Source organism: Mauremys mutica, chromosome 2, assembly GCF_020497125.1.
Source record: "Mauremys mutica isolate MM-2020 ecotype Southern chromosome 2, ASM2049712v1, whole genome shotgun sequence".
In the NCBI taxonomy this organism is placed as follows: domain Eukaryota; kingdom Metazoa; phylum Chordata; order Testudines; family Geoemydidae; genus Mauremys; species Mauremys mutica.
Window position 1 is genome coordinate 292,265,567 of NC_059073.1, and position 22,390 is coordinate 292,287,956.

The window sequence follows — 22,390 nt, forward strand, 5'->3', positions numbered from 1 at the left end:
GTACTGATAACTAGTTGCCACACATTCCATTCTTTCCATCTAGCCTGTGGGGTTAATTAAAGTTTAAACATGGAAGCGGTTCAGACAAGCAGAGGCCTAATACAGGGAGCCTTCATTGGCACTGTCATTTTCCACCCCTCTGTCAACACTGGGTCATGCCTGGTGCTACCAACACTACAGACAGCTACTCTACTGGCTGCTTGCCTGAGTTGCCCTGCTCCAGCTGTCATACCCCTACACAAGCCCCAGGGTCTCCTACAGGGGCCTTCCCCGCAACCAGCTTAGCCACTTGCTGGCTTTTAGAATCACCTGCTCTCTCACAGATCTCAGTCTCAGCTGAGAGGCAGTTTGTCCCTCACAGGTGAGGCTGTGCCCAGCTCCCCTTACAGGGCCAGCCACCCTGTGACCCTGGGTAATTACTTTGCAAAAGTACTGCTCTTTGCCTTCAGTAAATGTGACGGGTTGCATGGCCCAGCAACTGTCCAAGCCAAAGCCACATAGGAACTGTTGCCAATTCGCACACTTTGATCACGAGTCTTATGATATTTGGTGGCATGTGATTATCGGAGAATTTCAGATTTTGTTTTTAAAAGTCTAGCAGATAAAAGCTTGCCACTATGAACCCTGAAAGCTCAAAAAACCAGACACCTTGTTAAAAAAAACATGATTTTTAAGCCAATCTCATGATTTGTAAACCAATGTCATGATTTTTGTTCACTTAAGTTTGGCAATACTGTATAAGGAGCAAAAAACAGAGGTTTGTAGACCTCTTGTAACCTGCATATTGAAATGTTGGATGAAGTTGATAAAGATAAGAGTGTAATAAAAACCTATCAGTTTTCAGGTTTGAGCTTTTAGTTTGGTTACAGAACATTTATTTAATAGAAGACCACTAGGTGACACTTTGAATGATACAACCAAAGTTTATTAAAAAGAAAAATGATTAATTAAGCAAGCATGCAATCACTACTTACACAGTACTATGATCATACACTCGAAGATGAAATGGTATATCAATGGGTGATCAGTCCACTGACAACAGAATGATGTACAGCTGTATAATCCAGGAACCTAAAAAAACCCTTTGCATGTTTATTGGAGCTCTCCTGCAGTTCAGCAAAACTACTCCTTTTATATTCTAATATTAATTAATATTAAACTGCCCTTTACCATCATTATATTTCTGCCACCTTCTTATTGGCTCTTTACATTACACATTATTTAAATTAACCTCTGCACCAATGTCCTTCCCATGCTAGCAATATAGATATTTTAATAAAACATACACAATTCTCAATAATACTGATTAAAAACCTTGCTTAACCCAGTTATAACCGAAACAAAATGGTAACATAACCCTGGGTCATGGCTTTGCTAACTCTGACTTTCCCCTAACACTCTGTCTCCACTTTAGCTTGAACTTTTCTTATGCTAGCAACTCCAATTTCACATACCCCTCCAGGCTTAGGCCAACTTAGGCCCCAACCATACGTCTACTTCTTTCTTAACCCAAACCACCCTATAGGCTTCGGCCATGAACCTGCAAAAAGTTGCACAGATCAGGTGCCTAACTTTACCACTCTGTGTGTTTGCTCATTAACGCAACTAGGAGAGAGTTAACTGGCTCTCTGCAATGTGTGGAGTGTGTGCTCATGTGTGGTTTATTATATTGACTGGCCTTTTCTACAAAGAGGATTTGCCCTCATTCCAGCCATGAGGTGCCTGCTACCAGTGCAGCTGAACCAATGCAGATGTCCTACGGTAAACAAGGAAAACTGTCATTTGCCCAGTGCAGTGTGAAATCAGGATAACCTGCTCTGGCAGCAATCACAAGTTTGCCAATCTACCGACTACCCTGTATGCAGCATGTGTGTATGTGCCAGGTCCACGTGGCATATGTATGAACGTGCATAGTCTGAATTTGCATATGACAGGTGTGCAAGTTGCAGAGTATGTTGATGCGTTCGTATCCGCATTGTGTGTATTTTACGCAGTGTGGTAGCCATGTCGGTCCCAAGATATTAGAGAGCTAAGGTGAGTGAGGTAACATCTTTCATCGGACCAACTTCTGTTGGTAAGAGAGAGAAGCTTTTGAGCTTCCACAGAGCTCTTCTTTGGGTCATTGTGTGTGTTTGGCACACATGCACGGTGTGTGCACCTGTACCATAGGTGACCATGTAGGTGGAATAAATGTGCACAATAGGTGATTAGATGGTACATGTGTACATGCAGTCACGCGTGGTGCTTGTGGGTCAATTTTGTGTAGGGTGACCAGACGTCCCGTTTGGGCTGAGACACAGTAGCTTAGCTGTGGGGGAGAGCGGGGGAGAGTGGGACAGTCCCTTTTTTTAATCCCTGTCCTGACTTTTTTGGCAAAAGTGGGCATTTGTCCCATTTCCTCTTGCCAACTTGATCAGTTGGCAACAGCAACTAGGGGTGGGGGAAGTGTAAAAAAAGCAGGATGCGGGGGAACGTGTGGGGGGGCAGCGATGCCAGCTGAGGGGGGGGGAGAGAAGGACTGTGGCGGGGCGGGGCAGGCAGAGCTTAGGCCAGCAACGACCCCAGGGCAACCAGCTGCTCGCCCGAGCCCTGCCTCCTCCCCGCCGCTAGGTGACACCATCGCCCCGCAAAGGAAGTGGGGGGCGGAGTTGGGGGAGGGACGCGCTGACGACGCGAAGCACGCGCCGGGGGGGGCTTAGTGCGCAGGCGCAGACGACATGGCGGGCGAGGTTGCGAGTAGTGGCTGCGGCGGCACTGGTGAGTTTCTAATCCGCTTCCATCCGGGGCCTGCGCTGCCCTGGGAGCCCTGGGCAGGTGCAGGCGGGGGCCGCCCGCGGCGTTGCGTTGGCGGCGGGAGTCGGGGGCTGTGCCCGGGGTTCAGCCCCACGTGGAGGCGAGAGAAGATTCGGTGCCCCCCCCCCCGGCCATGTGGGGACTACAAGTCCCAGGAGACAGCGTTCCCCACCGAGCCCTGCCGCCGCTGCCGCGGGGGGAGCGGTGCATCTCGGGAGCTGTAGTCTCGGAGAGGCGGCTGCACGTGTGCTGCCGCCGGAGAGCCTCCCCGGCGTGGCAGCGCGCCCCTCTCCGCGGCGTCTGACCGTCCCTTCCCGCTGGGCACGCGCCGGGCTGCGCAGCACGGGCCTTGCCGCGCCAGGGGCTCCGGGCACGGGGCTGGGGAGGGACCCACGGGGGGATCCAGGGCAGCGGGTAGCTGGGATCGGTGCCACAGCCGCCCTGAGCAGCGTGGCCGGTGCGCCGTATGGGCCGCACGCCCTGTTTGCTGCTGTGTGTCTAAGGGATAGTCTCACTCAAGGGCATCTCCCAGCCGGGGGGGTGGGGGGGTGGATCCTGGTCTAAGCATCCGGCTTCAGCGCTCAGGGTGCAGGTCCCAGCAGCAGAGTGGGTTCCGCTCCCTACTCTCCGGGCAGGTCAGCTGATCTCTGTGCAGGTTAATGTGTGCCTCCTTCAGACAGTGCCACAGAACTAACCCTCTCTTGGGAACAGGCCGAGGCTGCTCTGATTCCACCCTTGCCTGCTCCATAGTGTCACTCGCTTTAGGGTGGCTGCCTGCCTTAGGAGTGAGTGATGCACGTGTGACTTGTAAAACACTTTGAGACGACAAGGGCATAAATATCTCAGAAGAATCCTATGACCGACCTGCCTGGTTAAGTAGATTCTACATCGTCTTCCGCTAACTAATCTGACTCCTTTTTTTTTCCTCTTCTCATTTTCCTGTTTGTAGAAACGATCTATGGTTGGAGGGGCTGGGCCTGAGGAGTGCACAATGCTGCTGAGCTAGAAAGGTAAAGATTTCTGTGTGTTTGAACTGCATCAAAGAAATTAAACCTCCCATATGAGTCTTCCCCTGTTCCTTTGCCTGCCCCAGGTGAGCAAGCCTTCCAGCATGGCTGGGTCTGTGGTGACCCTGGTCATTCCTGTAGCGCTTGCGAGAGCAGCCCTGAGATGGTTTGAGGCCTCTCTCTGCTCCTTTTCAGAGTGAGGTTATAGAAATTTCAGACAGGCCGAATCGCATCAAGGCAGAACCACACAGAGTCTAAAACATGCATGACAAGCCCTTAACCTGGACTCCCAATGTCTGCCCCACCCGGTGATCTGTGAGCATAAGTAGTGTGAAAAACAGTGAGGCATGAACAATGTTTATTACATAAGGATGGTCATACTTAGGTCAGAGAAGGGAGTTACCTTACAGGTGGGGAACCAGTGTTGATGAGGCCAGTTCAGTCAGATCCACGATACCACATCCACCGTGACTGAATTGGCCTTGTCAACACTGGTTCTCTGCTTGTAAGGTAACTCCCTTCTTTTCATGTGCCAGTATATTTTTTTATGCCTGGATCTGTAATTTTCACTCCATGCATCTGAAGAAGTGGGTTATTTTACCCACAAAAGCTTATGCCCAAATAAATCTGTTAGTCTTTAAGGTGCCACCGGACTCGTTGTTTTTGTTGATACAGACTAACACGGCTACCCCTCTGATACTTTTCTGAACCCTGTAATAGTCTTATCCTTCACTACATCCTCTGGCAAAGAGTTCCACGGGTTGACTGTGTGTTATGGGAAGAAATACTTCCTTTTGTTTTAAACCTGCTGCCTTTTAATTTCATTCGGTGGCCCCTGGTTCTTGTGTTATCAGAAGGCGTAAATAACACTTCCTTATTAACTTTCTCCACACGGTCATGATTTTATAGATCTCTATAATATCCCCCTTTTTTCCAAGATGAAAAGTCCCAGTCTTATTAATCTCTCCTCATATGGCAGCCATTCCATACCCCTAATCATTTTAGTTGCCCTTTTCTGAACCTTTTCCGAGTCCAATATATCTTTTTTTGAGATGGGGCGACCACATCTGCACGCAGTATTCAAGATGTGAGCGTGCCATGGATTTATATAGAAGCAATATGATATTTTTTGTCCTGTCCTTTATTAATGATTCCCACCATTTCATAGCAAAACCTGTTCTACGCCCTCCTTTAGTCTCCTGCACCCCCTTTCATTCTGGACCATTGTGTTAGGATTTGTAGGACAGATCTTGCACTTGTAATTTTTTGCTCCACAATAACATAGAATAAAGTTGCATTTCCGGTGTTACCATATCTTGTCTTCCTGCCTGCAGCTTGTGGCTTCCCTGTCTCTGTGCTGGTCACATGGAAGGGCTTGTGCTATGGAAAGTGGAATTGGTAGGTAAGCTAAAAACCAGACCAGTTATGGGCTGAAATGTCTGATCTTCTTGCCTCACCCCCACTCCCAGACGTGCCTTGGAGAAACCAGAGTGTCCCAAAGCCAACACCTGCTTTAAAAGAACCTAAACAAACCCTTGGAGCTTGATGAGCAGAGATGGAGCCATCCAGGGGAGCTATATTCCCCTGAACAAAACAGAGCCTTGCATGTTGATACCTGCCAGAAAACAGGGCAAGGCCATGCAAGGAGTGGGCCAAAAATCCAGCCGTTGTGTTTGGTGCTGGTATTTCTGTTCAGCATGTTGTCTTTGGCCAGGCTGCCGAAGCCTGATCTCCGCATCTTACGGGTTAAGCATAGCTGGGTTGGACTGTGGCTGGGTAGGAGATGTCCAAAAGAAACCCCAGAATGGTATGGGCTTAGTCAGAACTCCTGAGTTGGTTTTGAGCAGAGCCCCAGAATGATGCTTTGCTGCATGTAAAATGGGGAGCTGAGGCTTTGACCACTTGGCATGTCCTCAAGGGGTGGGATCATGTTCTAAGCATCTGGCTTCAGCTCTCAGGGTGCAGGTCCCAGCAGAGTGGGTTCCGCTCCCTACTCTCCAGGCAGGTCAGCTGATCTCTGTGCAGGTTAATGTGTGCCTCCTTCAGACAGTGCCACAGAACTAACCCTCTCTTGGGAACAGGCCGAGGCTGCACTGATTCCACCCTTGCCTGCTCCATAGTGTCGCTCGCTTTAGGGTGGCTGCCTGCCTTAGGAGTGAGTGATGCATGTGTGACTTGTAAAACACTTTGAGACGACAAGGGCATAAATATCTCAGAAGCATCCTATGACCTACCTGCCTGGTTAAGTAGATTCTACATTGTCTTCCACTAACTAATCTGACTCTTCTCTCTTCTCATTTTCCTGCCTGTAGAAATGACCTCTGGCCTATGGTAGGAGGGGCTGGGCCTGAGGAGTGCACAGTGCTGCTGAGCTAGAAAGGTAAAGATTTCTGTGTGTTTGAACTGCATCAAAGAAATTAAACCTCCCATATGAGTCTTCCCCCATTCCTTTGCCTGCCCCAGGTGAGCAAGCCTTCCAGCATGGCTGGGTCTGAGGTGACCCTGGTCATTCCTGTAGCGCTTGCGAGAGCAGCCCTGAGATGGTTTGAGGCCTCACTCTCCTCCTTTTCAGAGTGAGGCTGTTAAAATTTCAGACAGGCGGAATCGCACCAAGGCAGAACCACCCAGAGCCCACAAGTAGCTAATTATTTTTTTGTCAAGGTCCAAATTTCATGCTCAAGGTCTAGACTCCAGAGGAAAGTAATAAACAACCAAACAATCCCACCACCACCGACACCACCACCACCAGTAAAGACAAAGATTTGGGGGTCTGTTCAAGAGTGTCCGGCGGTCCAGATTTGGCCTGTTGTCCACCTGTTGACTATCTCTGCCTGAAACATGCATGACAGGCCCTTAACCTGGCTTCCCGCTTTCTTCCCCAGCCATTAGGGATCTGTGAGCATAAGTAGTGTGAAAAGCCCTGATGCATGAACATAGCAAAATCTGTACTAAGCCCTCCCTTGGTCTCACGTTCCGCTTTCATTCTGGATTGTTGTATTAGGAGTCACAGGATGGACCTGGCGCTGGTTATTTTTTTGTTCCACATTCACATTTCTAAAGCTGCATTTCCGGCATTACCATATCTTGTCTTCCTGCCTGCAGCTTGTGGCTTCCCTGTCTCTGCGCTGGTCACATGGAAGCGCTCATGCTATGGAAAGTGGAATTAGTAGGTAAGCTAAAAACCAGACATGTTCTGGGCTGAAATGTCTGTTCCTCTCCACACCCCAGCCCTGCTTCAGAGAAACCAGAGTGTCTCAAACCCAACGCCCACTTTAAAAAAAACAAAAACCCCCTTGGAGCTTGATGAGCAGAATGGTATGGGCTCAGTCAGAACTCCTGAGTTGGTTTTGAACAGTGCCCCAGAATGATGCTTTGCTGCATGTAAAATGGGGATCTGAGGCTTTGACCGCTTATAATACAGTAACTGGTCCCATTTTGGCACTCGTCTCAGGAGTGTGTGTTAACCCCAGTGTGCTGGCCAGGTTCCACCATGGGACATTCCGGGAAGGCACAATGTAACTAAGGCTTTGGCTACACTTGCACTTCAAAGCGCTGGGAGAGAGCTCTCCCAGCGCTGTCCGTACTCCACCTCCCTCTGGGGAATAATGTACAGTGGTGGGAGCTGCGCTGCCAGCGCTGGGGCTTTGACCACACTGGCGCTTTGCAGCGCCACAGTTTGCAGCGCTGGAGAGGGTGTGTTTTCACACCCTGCTGCAGCGCTGCAAATTTGCAAGTGTAGCCAAGGCCTAAGCCTGTAATGTCAGTGACGTTATTCTTCCCCCAAACTGTTGTATTGCCGATGGAAATTAGCTGCTGCGTATTAGTGCTGCAGGTAATCGCTGTATAAAATTCACACCCATGTTTGGGTCTTTGGGGTTCAGATGATGCAGCATAAATGCTGTTGATCATTAGAAGTAGGAATCACGAGACTCCAGCCTTAGTTATGAATGCACTGATCTGTGGCAACGTCCATATGAATAAATATATCAGCTTGTGAGAGTCTGGCTGGCTGATGCCGCTTGCCACAGCATCTATTTCTATTGTTTAAATGGTGCTGTTTTCCTTGAATAAGAGGATCTATTGTGTGCTTGACAGGCCAAGTTCTTTCCCGCAAGCCTTCCAGCATGGCTGGGTCTGCCTCGTGACCCTGCTCGTTCCTGTAGAGCTTGCAAGAGCAGACCTGAGATGGTTTGAGGCCTTGCTCTGCTCCCACTTCGGAGTGAGGTTATAGAAATTTCAGACACTCCTAGGCCGCGCACAGGAGCATGGAGATCCCAAAGCAAAGGGCGGGGTGATATTCTTTAGAGTAAATCTGTGGATTGAATCTGTCGGATGGAGTAATAATCCTGAGACGATAGCTCCTTGTGAAAGGATCCTCTGAAACACCATTTCTCAAATGTGGCCACCAGTGGATTTTTTTGCAGCCATGACAGCCTCCAAAGAGCCCCAACAATCGCTGAGATGTTAAGTATTAAAGTTGTCTTATGAATGCCATGAATCATAATGTGCACTCATGCCCTTCTAAATATTACAGTACAGTGCAGGGAGAACTGAACTGCGTAGGGGTGGTTTTCTTTCAAATCACAAAGCATATTAATTGGCTAATAACTATGTTTACATGTCGCACTACTGTAGCTCCGTAAGCGGCTGTTGGCCAGCATCCTCAGCAAGATCACTGTGTGGTGTTTGGGTAGGTTGAGATTGTTCGTGGCAGATGGCGAAAGAGTTAAAAAGGGAAATGGATATCAGAAAGGTTTTCAAACCACCAGAGCCAGAAAATGCCCCTGCATGTGATGCAGAGATGGTCCCGGAGGAGCTACCTGCTGCTAAGAAAAGCAGAACGTGGAAGGAAGAAAATCGAAAATTTCAGGAGCAGTGGGAGATGCGGTTTCTTGTGCTTCTCAAGCCATCCCATTCCATTTCTGAGCAAGTTGCGGTGTGTGCTGTTTGTAAGAAGGAAATTCGTCAAATTAAAATGTACGCAATGCAGCGTCACTATAAGACTCATGCAGAGGAAGTTGAACAGAATTACCGTAGTGAGTTTCAGAGGCGCAAGCTGTTAAATGATGCAAAAACCGAGCTCGAAAGACAACAGCGACTGCCCAGAGATTTCCTGAAGAAAGCGGATCAGATCTGGGTGGCTACTATTAAAGCGGCTCTGCTTTTGGGGCAAGCAAGGAAATCTCTCGACGACGGAGAACTCGTGAAGAAAATAGTTCTGGCCGTTCAACCAGAAAATACGCTTTTCAGAGAGCTACCACTGAGCAACGACACGTTACAGAGGAGCACAAGAGATCTAGCGAACTTTCTACAAAACGAAATAGTCGAGAAAGTCGCAGCGAGCCCTTTCTACAGCCTGTGCTTGGTTGACAGCCTGGATGTCGTGAAGAATCCCCAGATAATCGTCTGCGTTCGCTTTTTTGACTCTTCTCACTGTTGTTTTACCGAAGGCGTTTTATGTCAGGTGAGCCTCACAGATAGGCCAACTGGCAAACATGTTTTTCGGTGTGTTCAGGCAAGAATGCAGGAATGCCGGGTTAGCTTTGACAATCTGTGCGGCTTGACAGCAGATGGGGCAGTGGCCAGGCAAGGTGCCCAAGCAGAGGTGTTGAATTGCTTCCAAGAAAGCTGCCCTCAGAAGCTTTTTCTGTTTCGCTGGTTTGTCCACCAAGAAGTACTTGCCAGCAAGGCTTCAATGGAAAGTATGGATGAGGTCGAATCCATAGTGAAAAAATGCATCCATGCCGTGAACACCAGCGGTGTCAATAAAGAGAGATTGACAACTCTGTGGGACACGGGCTCTGAGACACACAAGGTGCTGCTGAATAACAACCTGGTCCACTGGCTTAGTTTTAATGACAATGTACAGTGGCTGTTTGAGCTCCGGGGAGAGCTCATTGAGGTTTTGAACACAGTTTCACCGGAACTGTCCCAAAAGCTACAAGATCCAGAAGTACATGGTTGTTTGCTCTTTTTGAAGGAGTTTTTACCAAAGCTTGCGTCCTTGAACCTGGAGCTCCAGATACCTCAGCTAACAATATTTGACCGCGTTGAAGTAATTCATACATTCCGAATGACCATCGCTGACATCGTCCAGCAACTACAAGAGAAACGGGACTTTTCCGTTTTTTCTGAGCTTAGTGGGTTTCTCAGCTGTCAGGATGAGTGCATGCAGCGCAAGGTCGGCTCAGCTGTAACCAAATACCTGTGTAGCCTCTTGGAAGATCTTGAAAATTGTTTCAGCGAGGGACACTTTTTCCGTCAGTACACTTTTGTGACGGACCCATTCAGCAATTCTGGTTCAGGGTTTTTGGCTGCAGACAAACTAGCGGCCTTGCAAGACCGATTAGCTTCCTTTGCCTCTTTGGATTTAAGGAATCTCCAGTATCTCATGGTGCACATGCGTAATAATGCAAGGCTGAAAACATACTTCAGTCAGCCCGGTGTTACAGTGCAGCAGTTCTGGCTCAAAGTGTACCTGTCTGAGGACACCTACAGGCCTCTAGCTAAAATTGCTCTGCTTTTCTTGACCCTGTTTTCAACTACGGTGCTGTGCGAGAGGGCATTTGGTGCACTGCACTGTCTGAAGAGCAAGTACCGAAACGGCCTCACTGATGCTAACCTGGAAGCCTCCCTTCTAGTTTCACAGGAGACCCGAGATCCTGCCGACTTCCCATTCCAAGAGCTGCTGAACTTCTGCAGGTAGTCTGATTAAAGTTCTGGGGTTTATCACCCTGTATTGGTAAAGGACAGTACGACAGGATTGTTTGTTACTACTACTATTGCTAGATCAGACTGATCTTTTTTGTCCAGGAAAGAGAACGTTTGCACATATTTGCAGATTTTTTTTTTTCATTATTTGGACTTTTAATTATGTCAAAGCATTTTTCAGTGTCGTTCCAAACTGTTGTACAGACATCCACCTTTCACCAAAAAAGACAGGCATGTGCCACGCACCTTATTAGTGTTCTGTTGTGCTGAGCTCCAGTCAAGGATAGAGAGGGCTGGGCATTATTTTTATTATTGAGTCTGAAGAAGCGAAGGGGGAAAAAAACCCCTACATAAATAAATGACAGTGCCTGGGATCTGTGGCTGTGCGTACTTGTTTTTCCTAAAGTTACTCAAGTGTTTTAGGAAAAATTGTCAGAGTGGCCACCAGCAGGAGCGAGAGTGGCTGGGATCTAGTGGGAAATGGTTCCCTCCAGTTGCAGTATTTAGGTTTCCCCCTTCCCTTGGGGAAGTTATTCGACAGGCCAGTTGCCGGGAAGCTTGAGCTAGTCCTAGGTCTCTGCACTGCAGTCCGGGAGATCTGCCTTTGATCACCTGCCTCTCGCTTCCTGAGGTGGTGGAGGCAGCACTTCCCCCACATGGGTATAAATTTGGGGCGAGGAGCCAGGAACCTCTGAATTTTAAAACCAGCTGCCTGGCTGGCTGTGGGCAGGCCTCTTAGTGTGCCTCGGTTTCCCTTTCTGGACCATTGGGGATAACACTGCTTTTCCGGGGGGGTTGTGGGGATTACCTGGAAGATAGCTGAGCACCAGCTGTTTCCACTGTAGCAGCCCCTCTGACCTGTTGCCAGAGCACTGTTGAGATGCTGCAGTGTCCTGGCCTAAGTTCCCTCTAAGCTGCGTGGGAGTCCTCTTTCCCTGCCGCAGCCCCGGGACAGCCTACACCCAAACCCCTCATCCCTGGCTCCACCCCAACCCTCTGCCCCAGCTCTGAGCTCCCTCCCACACCTTGAACCCCTCATCCCCAGCCCCACCCCAGAGCCCGCACATGGGGCGGCTCCAGGCCCCAGCACGCCAAGCGCGTGCTTGGGGTGGCAAGCCGCGGGGGGCGCTCTGCCGGCGCCGCGAGGGCGGCAGACAGGCTGTCCTTGGCGGTTTGCCTGCGGAGGGTCCGCTGGTCCCGCGGCTTCGGTGGACCTCCCGCAGGCAAACCGCCGGAGGCAGCCTGCTTGGGGCGGCAAAATCCCTAGAGCCGCCCCTGGCCCGCACCCTTAGCCAGAGTCCTCATCCCCCACCTACACCTCTGCCCCAGCCCTGAGCCCCCTCCCACACTCCAAACCCCTCAGCCCCACCCCAACCACATGAATTTTGTTAAGTGCACTGATACAAAGGTCATGTGTCTCACACAGCCTCCATACTGGTGCACAGAGCAAAATTCATTCTGCACATGAACATAAAAAATGAAAGGAAGCGCTGGTCCTGGCCCGCACGCTGGTGGCCGCATGGAGCGAGGCGGGAGAGTTGGTCTCTCAGCTGAGCTGGTTCTTGGTCTTTCGTGTTCAGTGAGTTAGGATCACCCTGATGATGGTCAAAGCTGCAGCTGTCTAATGACCGTTCCTGCTCTCTCCTTTGCAGTCCCGGACCTGACAGCAGCCATGCTGGCCCCAGATCTGTCTAGTTAGTGACATGCCAGGAGGAGTGACCTCAGCTGGGGAATCCTCTGAGGCATGGGAGGTCCTGCTTAAAGCACCTGGCATAGTCATAACCTCCTCCTCCATAGTGTTAAATAAGAATTGGGGATGGCCCCAGCTCTTTCTGGGAGGCACGGCCAGAGTCTGGTTCTTAAAGCCCTTTGCATGTGATGAGTGGCCTTGTTTGAACCCTCGGGGGTTAGACAACCGCCCCTCCCATTCAGAGCCTTTCCAGGAGTGGCCCCTAGCCCATGCCACTCACTGCCTCTGAGCACCCCATTGGGCTGTTCTTCAAATAGGCGAGAGGCTGGCGGAGGGCAGTAGCTGCGGTGTGCCTAGCCTCCCGCTGGGCCGATCGGTGATAGTTAAGGGGTTGGTGTGACCGATGGAGCCCACACCAGCCTGGGCCCTTCCTAGGGGGGAGAGCACCTCAGCCTGGGCTGCCAGTGGCTGCCAGCGGCTGTGGGGCCTGAGCTGGATTCTCAGATTAAGAGCAGGCTGGCCCCAGCGTTTTCTGTGAGGGGGCTCTTGGCTCTGTGGTAAGTGTCCCCATCCACAGTGGCTGGTGTGTCTCGGCCTTCAGGGCCTGCGGCAAGGTGCCTCCGTGGGGAGTTGGTTCTGCCTGGGGGAGGGTATTGAAGGGGGATGAGCCCTGGGGGGAGGGAGGGGGGCTGTAGCTTTGGTCCTGGCAGGGACACCTACAGCCTTGCCTTACCCACTCCCGCCTGATCCTGGGTTAGCAGCAGCCGCCCTCTTGGTTTCCTTAGTCGGTATCCACGGAACTGTGCCAAGGCCGGGAGGCCTTTCCCGCTGCCATCAGCCAACGCTCCCAGGTGGCTGTTCTGGAGAGAGGTGGCCAGTAGCTGACCAGCCATGACCCCAGGGGGAGCTGTGGGTGCTCAGCAGCACTGAAAACCAGCGCCCCGAAGTCTTACCAGACGCTGCTGCTGTGCTGGGGTCCTGCTCCCCCTGTGCCCTGCTGCGTTGAGCCAGAGGCTGGGCCGGCCCCCGGAGTCAGCACTCAGATGAGGGGAATACGCCAAGAGCTGGGTCGTCTTCCCAGTATTTCCTGTGGTTCTGCTCTGCTGTGGAGGGCTGAGGGATGCGTGGGCTCCCCTGGCACAGCTGATACACCTGCTGGGAAGTTACCTTCCTGCCCTGACTCAGCAGGGAGCTCCACCATGCTGCAGTACTTGGATGCAGGTTTAATGCTCCCCAGAGCAGAGCTGCAGCCCCAGACGGCTCGCTCAGTGGGTGTTCTCGGCTCCCCGAGTGTGGGGCTCCGCAAGGAACGCGCCGTGACATCGTCCACTGCTGCTTGAGTTGCACCCCAGGGGCTCGTGCCCTTCGTGTTCCTTACCTGCTCCCCAAACCGTCTTTCCCCATCACCTCTCTGGCAGCTTCCTGTTCTACTGGAGCTGGCCCCAAGGGCGGCTTGCTTCCTCCCAGCGTTGGCTGCATTTCAGACGGGCGTGTGGTCACAGATCTCCCCTGCTCATGTAGCCTGCAGCGTTTCCTTACATGGGCAGGTACTGACATTAACGAGATGTGATTTGTTCTTTGGTGCGGCTGCTGGGTGAAAAGGAGCCATCGCTCACCATGCTGGGGTCACGGCTGCTGGGCCTCAAGGAAGCAGCGGGGCCTGAGTGCAGGCGTGGAAGTAGGGACTTGGTTCCAGGGGTGAAAGTAAAATTGAACTCTTACCAGTAGGGGGGCTGTCTCTGTGCCCCTCCCCCGGAAGGGGGCAGGGCTGGGGGGTCAGCATCCCCCAGCCAGCCCCTCCGGGCTGCCTGGCCACACCGCCCGGGGCTCCAGCCGCTGCTGCGGCAGCACTTTAAAGTCAGCTGTACAGGCCATTACCGGTACGCCATACCGACCCGTATCGCCTTACTTTACCCCTGCTTGGTTCTGAGTTCCAGTCCCAGCGCTGCTGGGGCCTGTCTCCTCGGGCAGGTCCCTGCGGGCGCGACTACGCATGCCACCGGCCTGTCCTTCCCTGTGCGGCTACTCAGCACGTCTGGCAGGCAGCTGCTTGGCTCCCCCGGTCCGGTGGAATGGCTGCGGAGCGTGCTGGGAGAAGGACACGGCTCAGGCCCAAGGTGGAAAAGGGCCCCGCGGGGTTAGGTCATCTGTCTAATCCCTCCCCTGGCGCTGTGACTGCGCTACACCCCTGCTGCTCTCTGCAGTGTGATTCAACGACCGGCCAGCAGAGGGAGCGCAGGCAGGGAATACACGGAAAGAGGAAGTTGCTACAAATGTCTTAACCTCAAGCACTTCTGTAAATAAAAATACCATTCGGAGGGTAGCGGTGGTAGCTGCGGCAGGGTCTGCAGCTGTGGGACCTGTAATGGGGACCCTTAGTCCTGGAGTGTCCCCCGTGGCCCACTACAGCACCACCTTTGCATCTCTGCCTCAGTTTCCCCAAGTGGGCGGCAGTAAGTCCAATGAGGCTTATTTATATTGAACTGTGCCCCTTGGGGGCTCTGCATTGTCTGATCCCTGGGTGGAGCGTTGTACAAAGAGGCACCCCCCAGCAGCTCCAGCTGGAAGGGGTGGGGGGCTGAGTTAACCTCAGTCCAGGTCCCTGACCAGCAGGCCCCTCTTGTCATCAGCAGGGGAGGGGTCTCCTCTTGGGTCACGGTCCCTACAGAGATTAAAGTGCAAGGACCTTCCAGACAGCCTGTGATTCCTGTGCTCCGGGGCTTTTGCTGCCACCTGGTGAAGGCCGCCTGGGGGTGGGGGGCAGACTCTGCTGAGACTCGCTGTTCAGAGTGCCCCCTGTTCGGAGCCCTCTGTCTGCCCCAGCAGCATTCTTCTGTGGGGCCTTTTCCTGGGGCACCCCCTTGGGACGCCCCCCGCCCCCTTGGGACGCCCCCCCCCCTTGGGAGCTTTCTCTGTGTGGCCCAGGGACTGTTCCTTGCCCCAGGAGCCTCCCTCCTCTTAGGTTCCCCCCCCAGGCATAGCCTGGCCGAGGTAGGCTGAGCGCCTGCCCCTTTCAGAGGGTCAGCTACCCTCTGTCAGACCCCTCTGTGGCCTCACATTTGAACAAATCCTTGTAAGCCAGCGCTCTAGCCACGGGCCCACCCACTGCCTGGGCCCGTGGGGATATTCTGCTGTGCAAGGCAGAAACAGTCCTCGGTGGCTGTCCTGCGATGGGAGAGGACAAAGCAACCTGAGCCCCAGCCACTGCCCTTCTCTCAGGCCACCGCTGCCAGGCCGCTCGCAATCCCCACCAGTCCAGGTGCCCTCTGCTGCTGCCCACTCAGCAGGTCTTTCCTCGGGGAGCTGGCGGGCAGGAAGGCGGAGAGGCAGGGCAGGACACTGCACTGCTTTGGGTTGGCTGGCAGTGCCCTTGAACTGAGGGCCTGGGTAGGTGGCTTAGCCAGCCCGGCCATTGAAATGAAAAAACCCAAAGTGAGAGGGTTACTCAGTCCCTGAACACAGTGCCAGGGCTGGGTGCCCGCTGCTGGCAGTGGGGCATAGTGCAAACAGGACATTCCCTGCCCGGATGCTGCTTGCTGAGTTCCAGCGCTGACTGGCCCCGCAGGCTCCTTCGTCGGGTCCGTTTTCCGGGTTGGCGCAGGTCTCAGGCTGCTGCATGCAGGGATGGCAAAGCAACTCGGGGTCAGCGGCGTCGGGCGAATGATGGCTGCCCTGCTGCGCGGGCGATTCCCTCCTCGGTTGATGCTCAGAGCTCGGTCGTTCCCATGGACCTGCCACGGCATCGTCTCACCTGGATGGGCTGGTGCCTCTGTCCCTGCGCCCTGGTGATGTGTCCCCGCTGACACATGCTGCGAGCCCCCAAGGATCACACAGGATTAGTTTACACGCTAGCCAAGCCGACCTGTACCACGGAACCCATTGCTCCGCCTGGCGCTGGAATGAGGGAGCTGCCCACACCTGTTCTGTGGGACTCAGGAGCGCCCCCTGAAGGCCATTGTGTGTGCGGTAAGCGTGGCACCCAAGGGGCTGAGAAGGTAAGACTCTGGTAGTGCATGTTAAGCCAGAGGTGGGCATGGGGCGATTTCTCATCACTTGTGTGACGTCCCCAAGGGAAAAACCCACCTGGCAGTGAGCAAAACCTCCATGACCCCCAGGAAACCCCCAGGGATCATGCTCCCCTCCCCTTCCAGGAGGGCTTTGGCAGAGGCTGCAGCAGTTGGGCCAGTTAGCCCCGGGGCGGGCAGGCAGGATGCCCTGCGGTCCCATCCGAGCATGTGAGTGGCTCTGGCGCTGGGAGGAAGTGATGTCACCCGGCCACAGGCCGGGCCCAGGAGTTGCACGATGACAAAGCAGGGAGAAGTGAGAGATGAGCAGCCAGCCCAGCACGGTTTCCACTGCAGCTATTTCAGTGTAGCAGCATGAGTGCGAAAACCCGCTGCTCTGACTCCAGTGGGCAGGGCAGAGTCTGGGCATGCTTCCCCCAACACCCAGCAATGGGCGGGGGGCATCTCGTCCCTGCCCCACAGCCCCCTGCTGTCCCAGCCCTGACCCCACCCAGCTGGGCCCATGGCCCTGCCTGCTGCCCCACAGCCCCCTGCTGTCCCAGCCCTGACCCCACCCAGCTGGGCCCATGGCCCTGCCTGCTGCCCCACAGCCCCCTGCTGTGCCAGCCCTGACCCCACCCAGCTGGGCCCATGGCCTCTGCCTCCTGACCCACAGCCCCCTGCTGTCCCAGCCCTGACCCCACCCAGCTGGGCCCATGGCCCTGCCTGCTGCCCCACAGCCCCCTGCTGTCCCAGCCCTGACCCCACCCAGCTGGGCCCATGGCCCTGCCTGCTGCCCCACAGCCCCCTGCTGTCCCAGCCCTGACCCCCACCCAGCTGGGCCAGTGTCCTGTAGGATTCCTGCTGTGACGGGCTGGATCACAGAACCCACCGTGGGAGCTGCCACCTGATATGGGAAGACTACTGCCCCTGCTTTCCTGCCCTGTCAGCTTAGGACTTCCCTAAGGCAGAGCCCTGCCTGGATTGAGCCAGACCCACTAGCCTGCTGCAAACCCAGACCCAGGTCTGAACCACGTCCCCAAACAGCTGCAGGCTTCACTGAAAGCAGCTCACAGACATGTTTTTGTTTTTAACACTCAGATGCCCAACTCCCAATGGGGTCTAAACCCAAATAAATTTGTTTTACCGTGTTCGCCCTCTATAACACTGATGGAGGGATATGCACAGCTGTTCCCCCCCGCCACGTATTAACACATACTCTGAGTTAATTAATAAGTAAAAAGTGATTTTATTAAATACAGAAGGTAGGATTTAAATGGTTCCAAGTAGTAACAGACAGAAGAAAGTGAATTTACCAAGCAAAATAAAATAAAACACACCAGTCTATGTCTAAGACAGTAAGAAACTGAATACAGATAAGATCCTCACCATTTCCAGAATGCTCCTTTTACAGACTAATCTTTTAGTCTGGGCCCAGCAATCACTCACGCCCCTTGCAGACACTGTCCTTTGTTCCAGATTTTTTTAGGTATCTTTGGGGGTGAAGAAGCTTTTTCTTTAGTCAGCTGAAGACAAAATGCAGAGGTCTCCCCTGGGCTTAAATAGAGTCTCTCTTGTGGGTGGAGACCCCCTCCCCTCTCTTATGCAAAGTCCAGCTCCAAGATATAGTTCTGGAGTCACCTGGGCAAGTCACATGTCCATGCATGACTCACAGTTTCTTACCAGGGAGCAGCCATGGGTCACATGCTCCCTTGAACGTCCTTAAGTAGACTTCATATGTGGATTGGTGCATTACAAGAGTCATTGTTTTTTAAGTGTTTCTTGATTAGGTACTTAATTTGCACATTCCTTTCTCCAGGAACTGACCAAAGGCTGGACTAAGGTTATTTAGAAATCAAGCCAGTACACAGCCAATATTCATAACTTCGAATACAAAAATGATGCACGCATGCAAATAGGATTAACAGATTCAGTAGATCATAACCTTCACAGAGATGTGTTACGCGGCGTATGTAGCATAGCACACAGTCTAGTTATGTTATATACATAAGAATATTTTCATAAAGCCTCATGGGGGCACTGACCCTCATACCTGCCACTCTCCCAGTGCTGCTCTCTATGCCCAGCTCTGCCTGCTCCAGCCTGGCTGGGGGGCAGGAGTGCAGCTCACTGAAGGCTTCTGGGTAATTACTACAGAGTGAGGGAGGTGCAGGAATAGGGGCAGTGAGGAATCCCTCCCCCCAGGGTACAGATTGAGTGGGCCAGGCTGGGGGCTGGGCGGCTCCCGGGAGCTGGGAAGGAACCTGCTCTGCCAGGTTGGGGAGCCATCCTGCAGGGCTCCCGCATGCCCACCCTACAAGGAGAGCTGGCTGGTGGGCCTCCCCAAATCCCCTCATGTTGGGGGGCACTGCCCCTTGCAGAGCACAGCTCCATGGCACACAGCACCCCTGGGTGGGGTCCTAGGACCTGCCCCCTGTCTGCAGGGGAACTTCCCTCCCCATCACACTAAATGGGGCAGGATTCAGCCCTGCAAGAGATGGGCAGACGGGCACCCAGCCGTGCTTCCCGGTGTCATGTGGGGGCGACGCGGGGTTCCCGCTCAGCCGGGCTAAAACGACGTCACCCCACCCCCCCTGGCTGACGCCACTCCCTGCCGCTCAGGCAACCTCCGCACAGGAAGCTGAGCCCCGGCAGCTCGCGGCTGGGTTTTGAAAGTCATCTTTCCTCAGGCTCCTGCTCTCTCCCCCACCGCCCGGCCCCACACGTCCCCTCGCCGTCCCCCAGCAGCATGGCCGAGCAGGAGAGCCTGGAGTTCGGCAAGGCCGACTTTGTCCTCCTGGACCAGGTGACCATGGAGCACTTCATGGAGAACCTGAAGCTGAGGTAACGGGCACTGGGGTCGGAGCCCCTGGCAGGAAGGCAGAGGGGGGCAGGTCGGGGCAGCGAGGAGAGCTTGGCCCTGAGGTGCAGTTGGCTTGCACAGGCCTGGAAAGGCCGTAGTAGGTCAGGGTACAGGTGGCAGGTTGCCCAGCTGCAGCAGAAAGCAGGGCTGGTGTTTCAGCAGGAGGCGCTCTGCAGCCCGTCAGCCCCGAGCCTGGCGCTAGGGGGCGCTGTGGTGCCAGAGGGACCATCTCCCTGAGGAGCCAGGCTGCCTAGAACCTGCTGTCTGGCGGGCAGTAAAATTCCCATGGTGCTTTTCTTGCGGGCGAACCCTGGCGTCCGGGCTGAATTCCAGCCTGGGGTTTTATGCTGGGCTGCCGGACTGCCCCCCGGCCGTGCCAGCAGGACGTGGGACCCCTTTGGCACGCCCCGTTTCAAGCTGGTTTTTTAGCCAGGTCACGGTGTGGTGCTAATCCGGGACTGTGCATCCCCCAGCAGAGAGGAGCAGAGCAGAGCAGCCCCCCTGCAGGTGGGGCGCGTGAAGGGCTTGTGGGATCCTGTCGATCTATACATGTGGGGTGGGGGGGAGGCCGGATTAGAGCCCTGCAGCTACAGCATCACATCCACAGATCTCTGCCATGGCAGTTAAAGGAGCGTTCCCTCAGCTAGTGCTTGTAGTAGTCCCTTATACTCTGGGCTGGCTGTGAGAACTGTACAGCACCGAGCACCTGCTCAATACAGAAAAACAGCAAGAGACGGGCCCAAACCTACCCCTGAAGGCTGGGGAAGCGCCAGTCTGGGTCTGGACTGGTCTTTCTCTCCTCATATGGGATGTTACACACTCCGGCAGGGGGAGGGGTGTCCTAAACGTTACTGCCTCTGATGTGGGAAGGCAGAAATCTTGTCCTCTCTAGGCAGCTGCTCAAAGCAGATGGGGGAAGAACTGGGTGGGGTGGCGGGGCTTGTCCCAGGGCGGGGGAGGGTGTGACAGCTAAGATGGAGCTTGTGAAGATGAATTTGCCTTGCCGGGGGCCCAGAGGAGCCAGCCGGGCCTCAGGAGATGCAAGGCTTCGAAACAGCCAGCCTGCGCCTGCCGGCCCTGCTCTGAAATGGTAGGCTTGTTCTCCAGAATCTGTGCTTTCCTTTTTCAAACAAAGGCCTTCTCAGGCTGTTCTGGCTGCAAAGAAAACCTCAAAATTGTGATGCGAGTGTCAGCTGTGCAGAGCTGAGTCTGGCAGGGACTGGCTCAGAGGTGTGAACTTTCCCACTCATCTTGGGCAGCAAATAACTCAGTTGTCCAGGGATGATAATTTATATGGCAACACTTAACTATTTCCTCCCCTGTGTGAGGATGGAGCCGGAAGGTTACGGGGCAGCATGACAGTGACAGTGTCTCATTTGGGTGGTGGTGGTTCACTTTTCCCACTCAGGGAGCTAGGCCCAAGGAGCCCAGTGTTGCCATGAGGTCCAGGATCGGATTTTGAAAATGGCGTCTCATTTTGGTGATGCTGATGGGTGGAGCTTATTTTGGGAGTGGAGCTTGGAAGAGCTCCAATCCGATCCTAGGTGCACTGTGATAACATTGGAAGTTCTCCATAACCTCCCCCCCTTAAAATGGCCTCAACAACGTCCTGTGGCCAGGAGTTCCACTGGCTCATTATGCTTGGTGTGAACATGTGTTTCCTCGCATCTGTTTTGGATTTGCCACATTTCGGTCCCTTGCTCTTGTGTCGTGAGGCAGGGAGGACAGCAGCTCCCCATCTAGCTTCTCCATACCGGGGGTCAGCCATACATGACACGCTCAAAGGCACCACCGTTGATACTGCCTTAAGCATCATCCTTGTTGGTTTTGCTAAGGCGGCTCCTTGCCTGCCTGATGCTCCGGCTGAGCTGCTGGGCAGCTGATCGTCCCCACTATTATATTTCCCATAGAAAGGGAATGTCCCAGCCATAGAATCCAGGTGTCAGTAACGTGTCATCATCCCACCCAAGCTGGCTTTAGGATTTTGGGGGGACAGATCATCTCCCTTCCTTCCCTCCAACCCGCCCCTCCCCCCACACACACATCCGCTCATCCTCTTCCTCTAAACTCAGCCAGGTCCTTGTGTTTTCCTCCTTGGACCAGGGGCTGCCCTCGGGATGCCTTCATTTCTTCTCTGGGCTCCTCCACCAAACCGGCACTGCTGTCTGTGCCCATGTCCCACCGGCTCCGTCGGGGCTCACTGCCACCCATGTCTCCTGTGTGGCCACCCTGAGCGAGAGGCACTGCGGGGGCTGGGCGCTCTGCACAGGGCAGCCAGCCCTGGAAAACCAGCTAGGCACTGGGCTGGACTTGGTGGGACCAACGGCCCAGTGTTACGTCCTGGCTAGTGTGCACCAGACCCGCTCAGCTGTGTGTTGGATCACAAGCCCCTCGTACTGCTGCAGCTGAAGGAGATCCTCCCTGGCCCGGGGCACTGAGCACCTGGGACAGAAGAAGTGCACTCTGGTTAGAGATGGGATTACAGCTAGGGTCAGGAGATAATGAGGCTTGGAAGCCAGGAAGGGGCTACTCAGAGCAACCGCTCCGGGAGCAGGAGGTGGGCTTCCAGCAAGGAGCTAAAGGAGGAGCCCTGTGGGCAATCGGGAGGAATTGCCCACAGCAGGGAGGCAAGGGAGTGCTTGCTGGACCAGGTGACCGGGGAGCTCCCTGGATAAAGGGCCAGAAGGTGAAGGACCTGGGACAGGGAGATCTGTTACCCAGACTATGGGGCCCGTGTCTCGAGCCGGGCACAGGAGAGCTAGCCCTGCATGGTAGCAGCGTGTGGGTGCAGTGATGGCTGCCACTGTGGAGTGCCGGGGCTCTTCTCCAGATTGCTTGTGGCGTTGGCCAAGACATCCAGGTCAGGACCCGGCTCTCACTTCTCTCCCGGTGCCTGTCCCCCTGCTGAAGCACAGAGCCGGCAGGTGGGGAGCAGCCAGATTTGCTCTGAGTCACACCCTTCCGGGCTGGCCAAGTTCTCACGGGGAGGGAGTTCCTGGCTCTCCGCCTGTTAACAAGAAAGAGCTGGTTTCACCACTGCAGAGCAGGCTCCCCCTCCCGACACACGCCTCTCCCATCTCCTGGGGCCCCCAAGCCATCCTTCTGCGACCCCAGAATCCTCGGCCCCCCCTCAACATCCCAGAAGCCTTTGCACTCTGTCGACCCCTACACATCCCGGAGATGCTGCAGCCCATCAGAATGTGCTGACTGTTCTCCGTGCTAGCCAAGGGCCAGGCCATAGGGACCTAGGCTGGATCTGACCCAAGGCGTGTGTAGTCTGGTCTGGCTCCGGCGCCAGCTGCTTCACAGGAAGGAGTGAGAA

At 54.1% G+C, this 22,390-nt stretch overlaps 2 protein-coding genes and 3 non-coding genes across 11 annotated transcripts in view; all 5 read left to right on the forward strand.

The window, feature by feature from the left end:
* Positions 1 to 10,509, forward strand: part of LOC123363081 (SCAN domain-containing protein 3-like) — a 47,490-nt gene extending 36,981 nt beyond the window's left edge. For 2 of the 6 annotated variants that reach the window (XM_045003800.1, XM_045003801.1), the window contains exons 2-6: positions 3,743 to 3,803; positions 5,135 to 5,198; positions 6,113 to 6,180; positions 6,903 to 6,970; positions 8,436 to 10,509. In XM_045003800.1, coding sequence (XP_044859735.1) covers positions 8,515 to 10,506 — 1,992 coding nt within the window. In that variant the 5' untranslated portion in view covers positions 3,743 to 3,803; positions 5,135 to 5,198; positions 6,113 to 6,180; positions 6,903 to 6,970; positions 8,436 to 8,514 and the 3' untranslated portion in view covers positions 10,507 to 10,509. Of the gene's footprint in view, positions 1 to 2,706; positions 2,758 to 3,742; positions 3,804 to 5,134; positions 5,203 to 6,112; positions 6,181 to 6,801; positions 6,971 to 7,895 lie in introns of those variants that run through there. The other 4 variants (XM_045003799.1, XM_045003804.1, XM_045003802.1 and 1 more) reach the window with 4 other exon arrangements.
* Positions 3,889 to 4,023, forward strand: LOC123365478. The gene has a single exon (XR_006577612.1). It is a non-coding gene; the product is annotated as a small nucleolar RNA SNORA9 (small nucleolar RNA).
* Positions 6,266 to 6,400, forward strand: LOC123365480. The gene has a single exon (XR_006577614.1). It is a non-coding gene; the product is annotated as a small nucleolar RNA SNORA9 (small nucleolar RNA).
* LOC123365479 lies at positions 7,909 to 8,046 on the forward strand. The gene has a single exon (XR_006577613.1). It is a non-coding gene; the product is annotated as a small nucleolar RNA SNORA9 (small nucleolar RNA).
* Positions 10,510 to 18,930: 8,421 nt separating the features above from the next.
* Positions 18,931 to 22,390, forward strand: part of MYO1G (myosin IG) — a 59,229-nt gene continuing 55,769 nt past the window's right edge. For both annotated transcript variants that reach the window (XM_045007856.1, XR_006577467.1), the window contains exon 1: positions 18,931 to 19,049. In XM_045007856.1, the coding sequence (XP_044863791.1) occupies positions 18,955 to 19,049 (95 nt within the window). In that variant the 5' untranslated portion in view covers positions 18,931 to 18,954. The remainder of the gene's footprint in view (positions 19,050 to 22,390) is intronic.